The 10,629-nt window shown below is 58.2% G+C and overlaps 1 protein-coding gene across 1 annotated transcript in view; it reads right to left on the bottom strand.

The window, feature by feature from the left end:
* WFS1 (wolframin ER transmembrane glycoprotein) overlaps positions 1-10,629 on the bottom strand; it is a 21,044-nt gene that overhangs the window by 2,206 nt on the left and 8,209 nt on the right. Inside the window, exons 2-6 of the mRNA XM_007463821.1 lie at positions 9,492-9,574; positions 8,877-9,021; positions 6,927-7,097; positions 5,409-5,489; positions 4,405-4,550 (exon numbers count right to left, since the gene is read on the bottom strand). Coding sequence (XP_007463883.1) covers positions 4,405-4,550; positions 5,409-5,489; positions 6,927-7,097; positions 8,877-9,021; positions 9,492-9,574 — 626 coding nt within the window. The remainder of the gene's footprint in view (positions 1-4,404; positions 4,551-5,408; positions 5,490-6,926; positions 7,098-8,876; positions 9,022-9,491; positions 9,575-10,629) is intronic.

Here is a 10,629-nt window from a genome sequence, read left to right as displayed (position 1 = left end):
TGACTCCCAACCCTCCACCAGGGTCTCCAGACTTATGAGGGCTGGTCTTCGCTGCGAGACCTGGGGCGCCTGGCAGAGCCCACCTGGCCCCCTCTTCCCTCCCCACGGGCCTCACACTTGCAAAGGTGACAGAGCACTGGGCTGCTTGCGTCTCAGCCACCCCTGTGGAGGGGACTTCACCGAGCCTCAGCGGCTCACCCATCCACCAAGGGGGAGAGGAACCGCTGCTTTACCAGCCTATGCTGGGCTCTGACTGGCCCAGGAGCGGAGCGGGGACTCCGGGAAGGAGAGTTCGGCAGCCATGTGAATGGAAAGGGTTCAGCTGCGACGGGGCGGATGCGATGTCTTCACTGCAACAGGAGGCCTGACGCCAGCCGCCTGCACCCCCCACCCCTGCACACCGACTGCTCAGGACTGCTCAGAACAGACGCACAACCCTCACAGCCACGTTCAAGGGCAGCACCGCTCCCTGCCTTGGGTCCCACTCCCCCGGGCTGTGCTCACTGCAAAGAGCAGCAGAAACCCTCGGCCTTTTCCGCAACAGAAGACGAATGAGGGGCTGTGAGGGAAGCGAGGGCGATTCTGCCACCCAGGGTGGCCCCCATACCTGCCTGGTTCTCTGTACAGAATCCTGGAGGCTTCCAGCCCCACCACGGCTCCGGGGAGACGGGAGGGAAGCCGAAGTGGGTGAATAAAGAAAGTACCTGTGGGCAGTGCCGGTGCTCACTCGGTCCTCCTCAAGGAGGACCGCACCAGGGGCTCGGTCCTCGCAGAGGTCACCCACGCCTGGGGGCAGCAAAGCCCAGCTGTGCCCAGAGCCCATCCGAGGGGCTACATGACAGAAGCCCTGTCAGTGCCCAGGTGAGGTGGGCAGCACAGCCTCCACCCACACGCTGGGGGACAGACTCGCTCTGCCCCACCCACCAGAGGGCCAAGGAGGGGCAGGGATCCTGGGTGTGTACAACTGAGTGACAATACTGGGGTGTGGCCATCATCTGCCCAAGAGCCGCGGCTGGCAGGCAACTCAGGATGCCCAGGACGCCCGGGAGCAGCCAGGAGAGTGAGTCCTCCAGATGAGAGTGACCCGGGCTCACAGCGGAAACAGGAGTGTGTAAGACTCTGTGTGCGTGCATGCATGTCTACAGACACACGCGCGCATGCACGCAGAGCTGCATTCCTCCTGACGTGTTTGTGACGGTCCACTTACTCTCTGTTTTAGAATGGGCAAGAAGATGAACAAACCAGTAAACCAACTAAGGGCTCCCCCAGCTCACTGAGGCCAGCTTCCCAGAAGCAGACACAGCGCTCACCCCATCTGGAGGTGGCACTAGGGGATGTCGGACGCCGTAAGGTTAGCCTTGGTGTGGATTTCTGACACTTGCCAGACAGCAAACCAGTGTCTCCAAAAATAACCTGCTCCGGCTTCCTCTGGGAGGGGCCCCTTCGACCCAAAGCCACACACACCAGCTGAAACGCAACAGCACGCAACAGCGATGGAAAGAGCCCGTGAGTGCGTCAGCGGCGGCCTCTCGGCTAATCCCTGTGGACGAGGCCTTTCTAACCAGACAGATGAGAGGCACTCCAGGGCAGCTGTTCCCACAGCCGTTCTCTCGCTGCACAACCAGCACTGGACAGTTTTGGGGGAGCTAGCCTGTAGGTACCCAAGTAGCTGGGACCTTAAAACTAATCTGAAATCCTGTCCTAATGCTCAAAACCATTCCCCCTTTTTTTTTTTTTTTTTGCCCATGAGGCCACACAATCACATGGTTGAGAGGACCTTTAAAAGACACAAAGCTTCTAGAACCTGATGTCCAATGGTGTCAGCCTCTGCCCGCACAGTGAGGCACCTGGGCCACCATGACCAGGAGTTCTCTCCTTTTAAGGTCCCAATTCTGTCCCTTGTAGCTTCTACCCAAGCCCTACTTCTTGGGGCCCCACCAAATTGTGAGACTAGAAACCTTTTCTGTAGAGAAAGCCCAAACAAATTAAAATGAACTTTTCTTTGAGCAGGAGAGAAATTTTAAAAAATAAGTAGGACTTCCCCGGTGGTCCAGTGGTTAGGACTCTGCGCTTCCGCTATTAGGGGCACACGTTCGATCCCTGGTCGGGGAACTAAGAACCTGCATGTCGCGCAGCACAGCCAAAAAAAAAAAAAGAGTAGGGAGTCAGTTCACGAAAGGACAGGAAAGGGCAACCTGGCCAGGGCTGTGGTCACCAGTCGCTCGGCTAATGTGAGAAACCGAGCAAACAGCCTTTCACAATGGGGGAAGCCGACCAAGGAACCCACCGCTCACTCAGCAGGTCAACTAGACTCTGCTCGGACCTGAGTGAATGTTCATGTGCTGGATTCTCAATAATTTAATACAAAAACATTATGCCTTTAAAATATTCCTGAATTCATCTTTACGAAGGTTTCATCTGTCACCAAAGGCTTGAGAAGAGGCAGCTCGGAGCCTGGAACATCCCTGGTGGTCACGTCAGCTCACAGAGAGGCATCTGGCACTTCCCACTGGGGTGCTGAGGACTCCCCAGGCACACGTCCCTTCTCTGTCCTCCAGGAGGCTAATAAAGGCTGGAACAGCTTTTAGTTCCAGGAGACGCCTGCTATGATTCATTCTCTCTTTTTCCAAAGGCTTTTAATGAGACAAACTGTAAAAGAATCAAAGTGCTCTGACAACGTCAAAAACTGAAAGAAAAAAAAAAAAAAAGAGCCTTATTTCTTTTCGGAATACTTCAAATCTCTTTTTCCCAAAAAGGACTTTCAGATATCTTACAGCACTGAGCTTGTTACCAGTAAGGAGGGTAACATAACTTGCTGTCCAAACCAGGATGCTTTTGAAAGCAGGCATTATTAGTAATTATGCCAGAACAATGCAAACTACGATGTCCAGGCCAGGACCACCTGGCCCATGGGTCTTCTCCCACTACCCTTTCACCTTTGATCCTCACTGGCATTTGGGGAGCACCTCCTCTTTGCAAAGAACCACAGCAAATGCTCCACCTTCCCTCGCTCACTTTAATAAGAAAACTAATGTCATTTGTGAACACACTTAGCCCAGGCCTGCTTCCGAGTGGACCTTCAATAAAAGCCATGGCCTCCCTGGTTGGCTTCCTGGGCCATCCCAACCCCGTGTCTCAGAACCTTCACCCTGGACACCCTACCTGCCCTCAGGGACTCTCACTCAGCTCGCTGGTCCTGAGCGTGGCCTTCACACCCACCTCTCTGGGCTGCAGCATCTCTGTGGAACTTGCTTCCAAGTCAGCCTCCCCACCCACCGAGGGCAGCTTTCTGAGCCTCCATCTCCAGGCCCCAGCACGGTGCTTACACCGCGCTGCGTCTGGGAGGGTGACACGTCAGCACACTTCCTGTCACCAGCCCCGACCCCGCTTGCACACACACAGCCCACTCTCCCACGCTGACGGCAGCTCACACACGTTCCCAGGCAGCTGGGGATGCACAGAACCCGACGGATTCTTGGCGTGACTAACGCCAGGACCTCTGTGATGCTTCGTCTGCTCAGAGGCCCTTGTGCTGGCCGGGGCCCTCCTGGCCAGTTGTGGTGATGGACCTGTCTGGGGCCAGATAGCCAGACTTCTGTAAATCTCGGTGTTCTCGGCAAAGTGAGATACAGACACAACTAATTCAAGCCCGTGGGCTGAACTGGGGGGAATCTGGTGAAGGGCAGTGTGGCCACACTGTACATCTGCACCCTTAGTCACAACCACGTGACCAGGAAAACAAAAGCTGTGACACCAGGGGCACACGAGCGGCCACTCCTGGCTGTCGGCACGCTAAGCCTCCCTCGCTCCCTGATGCCACTGCTGCTCACTGGCCAACAGTGTAAGCCCACGCTCCCCCCTTCAGGTCGGACTCTCTCCACACCACACCCGGCTTGCTCCCCGAGCCCCTGCGGATCCAGATAAACAGGCACCACTGCAGGGGCCTCCTGGCCGCCTGAACACAGCACTCTGCTTTAGGGAAAAGGCATCTTCGAGGAACTGACCTCCACTCTGTGCCATAAACGGATAATTTTTCAAAATGACAAAGTCTAAGTGAAAGGCGGCCTCCAGGGCACAGCATCCTGTCCCCCGATGGCATTTGGCAGGGAAAGATGAGAAGGTGCCTCAGCTTGTCCATCACCCACTGAACCTGCCCGCCCCGACAGTGCCCTTGGTTTCAGAGCCTGAGTGCAGGTGAAAGGCCTCCCTTCACAAGGACGCGTCCTTACGCAGTTACGGTGACGTCCCTGCAGGACGGGCCTCCGCAGGGACAAGCTACACAGTCCCTGAGGCCCCTGTGTTGGGCGAGGCCCCCCACCTACAGCTCCCCGGGGGAGCGCTGGGGGGCGCAGGGGTCGCGGCCCGGGCCGAGAGCCCTCCACGGGTGCCTCCAGCCACGCTCACCTTCAGGCGCAGGGGCAGGTCCTCGGGGCTCTTGCCTGCCAGCTCGTCATCGTCGTCGTCCTGCAGGAACAGGTCGGCAGGGATGACGCCCTTGGCGTACTTTTTGGTGATCTCCACGAAGTCGTCCAGCGCTATGTAGCTCTTGGCTAAAGCACAGGAGAGAACACATGGGGTCTGCGAGACTGCAAGCACTGTCACCCCGCGTGGCCAGGCGAGGAGGGCCACGCTGGCTGGGCCAGGCAAACCCCTCCCTGGGCCCGGACGACGGGAGGAGAGAGGCAGACAGGCCTGCCAATGGCCTCCTCACCTTAGTGATGTGCTGTCCCTCCCCCGAAGCGGCCTAGGGGCTCTGCAAGCCTAGGGGCTGCCTGAGCCCAGCTCCAACACTGACTCCTCAGCCACCGTCACCGCCAGGGCCCCTGTGACCCTTTCCCTCCCTTGGCCCTGGCTGCTCACAGCACTGACGCCCTGCGGCTCAGCCCCCTCCTAACCCCGCCAGTCAACGCGCATCCTCTGAGGACCTACTGTGTGCCGGGCCTACTGTGTGCCTGGCACACCTTCCCTACCTCCACCCGCCATGTTCTGCCCTCTATCCCCCACCTCCCCACAGCCCATGCTGGGTGCCCCCAGTCCTCTGCCTGTGATGTCTGCTTGGCCTGGAGCACCCCCCGGTGCCCTCCGAGGGCTAGCTGCCTCCTCACCCTCGCTGGCTCAGGCACCCGGTGTGCTCACAGCCCCTGGCAGCTCTCTGTCCTGCAGGGGCTGTCATGCTGCCCTCCCTGTCCCTCCAGAGTGCATGCTCCCAGTGGGCAGGGTCCAGATCCCAGAGCCCAGAACACTGACACCCAATCAACAGCCCCAAAGGGACTGAAAATCCATCACGCCTCCAAGACCCTGGAGGCCAGCCCTGCACTGGCAGGAGGGAGCAGACACGGCGCTCGGGGTGGTGGGAGACACAGCACGGCAAGAGGTGTCGCAAGCGCAGGACCGGCGGCCATACTCACATTCGCTGCTGACCAAGCGCTCTAGCACCCGCCTCTGCTTCTGCAGCGACTTGGGGACGGGGCCAGGCTGCACCCCTCCGTCTGCAGGGGACAGAGCGGATTGAGAATCGGGGCAGGCTGACTGCCCCATTCCCTGCAGCCCCCCAGGAACCTGCCAGTGTGCCCCGGGGACTGCAGGGCCTGGTGCCTCCACGCAGCCCTGGGTGGCAGTGCAAGGGCCACCCCTCAGGACTGTCACCTCTCAGCTTCCGCCCCCAAGGGTGTCTCAGGCCCCACAGGGCACAGCCCATCCCCTGTACGGGCGCAGCCTTGGCACTGAACACACCACACCCTCCGGTCAGCCTAGCCTGTCCCCATACACCTTCGCTGCTAGCGTCGTCACTTGGCGTGATGCTCCCCTGGAGGGGAAAGCACCCGCCCCTACCGCCACACCCCCAACCTGGCAGGCATTCACCCAGCTCTCCGGCGCCAGGCTCCGAGGTGCACCTCTGCAGGGGCGGGGCGGGCAGGAGTTGGACGAGAGCGCAGACAGTGACAACAGGAGAGGAGGGGCACTGTGACTGAGAGAGGCCATGGGAGCCCCGAGTGGAAGTGGCCAGTGGGGGCGGGGGCAGCACATGCAGGTGGCGCTGAGGCCTCACAGGGTCTCCGGGCTCCACACGGGGCAGCCGAGCCTGTCCAGTCAAGCATGCCTCTTGGGGGTGCTGCCACCCGGCCACCTCTGCTCGTCCCAGAGGGGCAGGTCAGACAGGAGTCCTGCCCTGAGATCCCTGGAGAAGGGGCAGAGGTGCCCACCCAGCAGTCCTCTCTGACGGGTTGGCAGGTAGCTCCAGCCCCCAGCATCTACCCCTTGGGGCCGGAGAAGGCTGGGCGAAGCCCTGGGTAGAGAGTCATTTTCTGAACAGCGGGAGGCAGGGGCTCCTCGAGGTAATGAAGTCACAAGAGTCAGGTGTCCCCCGCGCCACCAACCCAGGGAAATGGAGAGGCCACACTCAGTCAGGGACGCCCATTCTCCTGCCCCACCCGTCCTGGCTGCTGCCCGTGCCCTTTGCGGGAAGCCGAGTTAGAAGGAGGTGGGGAGGACTGCAGAGGCTGGCGATGAGGTCCTCCCTGGAAAGACTCTTGGGGGTTCGGGGACCTAGGTCCCTGCCCGCACCTCTCACCCTCCCCGTACTCCCTGTCCCTCAGGAAGAGCAGGACACCGTTGGAACGACAAGGCCTGTGGCTCTGCCTGTGGGCAGGAGGGGAGGAATCCCCAAGGCGCAGAGCAAATCAAGGTAGAACCAGGGGAAGGGCCTGCTGGGCACCCAGACCTCGGACTGAGCCAGGGCTCAGGGCACGGCTCAGGGTGGGGACCCCGGTAACAGGAGGATGCCCAGGAAGGACGCTCCCCAGCTTTACAGGACACCTGTGAGGTCCCCACAAGAAGGTCCCTGGAGCCCCCGCTTCGGCTCCCATGGGGAAGCGCCCAGGACTCCAACACAAAGGCCCAGGAGGCCGCACGGCAAGGCCGCGTACCGTGCTCGTTGACCTGGCCCACGTTCTCCAGCAGCTCCGACACGGCCACCTGCTTCTTCTTCTTGGGGTTGAGCTTCCAGTACATGACGAGGGCCGCCTTGCGCACGGCCCGCTCCAGGTCGGTCTCGGAGGAAAGGTGCCTCACCTCCTGCTCGTTCTCGGAGGTGATGCCTGAAAGAGGGGAGGCATCAGAGCCCTCACCTCACCTTCCCAGAAGCTGTCAGCGATGCCCTGGCCCTGGCCACCCCGCTTGAGGGGGTTGGGAAGAGATTCCTGCAAGCGGCTTTGCAGGCACCTTTGTCACCAGGGCTGAAACGAACATCTGACCAAAAGGGCATCTGGCCAAAGTCCCGGCCGGTGGGCGGCTTGGCCTGGCCTTTCAGCAGACACTCACCAAGTGGCCATGGTGGCCTGGTGCTGGGCATGGACTCCCCATCTTCCTGGCTTGCTCCCCCCTCCCCATTTCACCCTCACAAGGACCCTCTGGTGGGATGCTGCTGTCCCCGCCTTACAGATGGAGAAACCAAGGCACACAGGGGCAGCCTGGATTGCCAAGGCCACCGAGTCAGGGAGGCAGAGCCGGTCTCAGACCCTGGTCAGTCTCACTGCAGTGAGCGGCCTGGGTGCAAGAGCGGGGCATCCCTGCATCCACAGCACCCGCCCCTCCTAGGGCGCCAGGAGCAACTGTGTCCCTGCACAGACGGCCCTTTCCCAGGTAGGCAAAACTCACCCATGGAGAGACCGGGAGCAGGTTTCATGGGCTGGTCAGCAGCTGCCTTTCCCCCTGCTCCCCAGCCACCTGGATGTCAGCAAGGCCCTTCCAGAGGGCGGCGAGACTAGGGATGGATGACTGGGCTTTTTCTCCTTTGAAACGTCTCCGAAACTTTCAACCAGAGCCCACGTTTATGATCGGTAAGCACTCAACTTTGAGAACGTGGAGGCTGTGGGTCGCACGAGGCCTGGCCCCCTCCCTCACACACCCTCTGGTCCTTGGGCCTGCCTTGGCTCCCTCAAGGCGTCTGGGAACCACTGGCTCCAACAGTGAGCTGTGCGGGCCGCACCGACTCGATCCGCCAGTGCAAGGCTGTCCTGCCTGCCCTGGAACGGGGAAGCTGGCTTGGTGAGAAATTTTGGCTAGCAAAATATGACCATTCCAAGTTGTCAAAGGCATCAGCCTAAGGTCCAGAGAGAGTAGATTCTATATAATAAATGTTACTTTAAAACATTACAATGCAAAACCAGAAGAAAAAAAATACCAAACTACAGAGCACTTCTCTCTGGGTTTCAATGTGATGGGTAATTTCTATCTTTATGTTTTCTATATAGTTCAAGTTTTCTTTGATAACAACAAACACTTCTACAATATGAGGGAAAAAAGGCCCCTTTCTGACACCCACTTTCATCTTTCTTCTGAGGTTTGAACCTTCAGGAAACACTCTTCCCTGACACCAGGAACGAGCCATTTCCCTTGGGCAGGATAACCTAGTAAGTGTCCACACGTGGCCAGGCTACACATCACTGACCCTCCCAACACCCAGACCCGTCCTGGTGGTGAGTGCCAGCCTGAGCGGTCTTCACTGGCCCATGGTCCCCAGCTTCTCGGCTCAGACTGGATGGAAAGTCAGTTCAGAAAGTGCCACTCTGACCTCAGGCCCCTGTCATGTTCTCCAACTTGGCTCCAGGATCTACTCCTCAATTTGGATTAGAATCCAGAGGGTATCTCCTTGTAGACACCACCACAAGTTAAAGAGGATGAAAATGGCTTCACTCCCTAAATATCACATGTTATACTCTAAAAACGTCTAAATGGCAAAGCCACTGGCATAACAGAAACCACACTCATTGCTCAACGGCACTGCCAGCAGCAAGTTTTCCTGCTGCTATTTTAGTTGTTAATTTAGCAAAGCAGCAAGGCATACCTCATGCATCCCCCCAGGCCTCTTGACCCACCTTTTCTGTCCGCCAGGCACCGGCGGAGAAGCTTGACGGCCTCGCGCCGGCCCTGCTTGGCGGCAAGGGTCAGCCAGTCGACGGCAGTGCAGTTGTTGACCTCTTCATCCCCGTCACCGGCAAGCTGCAGGTAGCGTTTCCCCACCTGCAAGCAGGACCCCGTCACGCCACATGCTGCAGCGGCCTCCATGCACAGCGCCCGGGCTCCCACGTCCTGCCCTGAGCTGCTCCCCGCAGCTGGGCAACCTCGGCCTCCCTCTCCCTCTCCGCCCGTTGCTCCCTGCCACAGGTGGATGTCAGGATCCCTCTCCCATTGATGCGATGAGAGAGGGGGTGGGGGCATGAGAACAGGCAGGAAGCAGAGATGGTATCAGAGGAGGTGATGCCCAGGATCAGGTGGGAGCTGGACAGAGGAGGTGAACACGTACGTGCTCCCCAGAGGGCGGAGGGAAGAAACAAACACACCATGAACATGGAAACGCAACAAACGGGGGCCCGGCACACGGCGGGCACAGTCAGGCCGGCTCCCAGCTCCCAGCTTGCAGGCAGCAGCTTCTCCCAGACCCACCATGCTGCAGGCCGCGGCCTGAGTCTCCTGCGGACAGCAGTGCTCACCTCTGTCTGTGCCTTGGGGTCCCCAGCCTTGGCCTTCTCCAGGACCTCTTCAAAGGGAGTGTCCACATCTCCCTTCGCAGGCCCTTTAACACAGGAAAACAAGCAGATGGACTGTCACCAAGCTGGTCCTTGTCACTTGTCTGAGGAGGGGAGGGGACGGCAGGAACAGACTTCAGCCCCAGGTCAAGAGCGTGACAGCAGATGCAGAGAGAACGCGCCAGGAAGCTGCTTTCCTGGGAGCAAGGACCACAAAGCTGCCAGGTGGCGGTTCCAGTGGCTGCTCAGAGCTCGTGGTGGGAGACAAGGGAGAGAGGGGGGCACCAGTAACCACCGTCGCCCCCTCAGCTCACTGCAGCCAGAGCAGCTGAGCTCAGGCTTGAATGGAGTTCTAGAAAAGATCCGAGGGCTCAAGTTCAAAAGCCCCTGACCTGAAGAACCTGCACCCCAATGCCCAGCGCCCCAATAAACAAACCAAATTCATGTTTTCCAAGACTGTCGTCTATACACACGACTGATTTTTGGAGGTCATAATCACGGTACATACATTTTGTTATATATATATATATATATATAAAGTAGTGAATCACAACCAATTTCCCATGTTGCTCTGCAGTGAAATGTACCATTTCAGTCCATCGGACCTTTAGGTTATTCCCATACTCCCTAAATTTATAAAACGGTGCCAACACACCATTCTGTAGGTGTATTTTTATTGGGGGGGGTCATTCTCCCAGCACAGGTTCTTCAGGTGAATTACTAGGTCCAAGGGTCCAAACATCATACAGCTTGTGCTATATTTTCTTTGTAAAAAGCTATCCTAAGTTACAAAAGCATCACGTAACTTCATCAATTTCACTACAACCTCTCCTGCAGTGGGCAGCATAACAAAAACTTTTTTTAAAAAGATCACTTTTTACCAGTCCCCTTCTTTGATTTAAGCAACCAATACCCGGGCCTATGCCCAACACCACACCTTGCCTCAGCCATTGCCACACCCCACCTTAGCAGGTGCCTATTTGGGATTAACAGACTCTTGCTCTCTAGACATTTCTGGAAACAGAAGGCAGAATTCAGGGAAACATGAACAGTCCCAAGGAACACCCACCGGATGACCAGCTTTCCCCGCTGCACACTGTAC

The sequence above is a fragment of the Lipotes vexillifer genome, unplaced genomic scaffold (genome assembly GCF_000442215.2).
Source record: "Lipotes vexillifer unplaced genomic scaffold, Lipotes_vexillifer_v1.1 scaffold49, whole genome shotgun sequence".
NCBI classification, from domain to species: Eukaryota; Metazoa; Chordata; class Mammalia; order Artiodactyla; family Lipotidae; genus Lipotes; species Lipotes vexillifer.
This window is presented reverse-complemented; position numbering and strand designations above follow the sequence as displayed.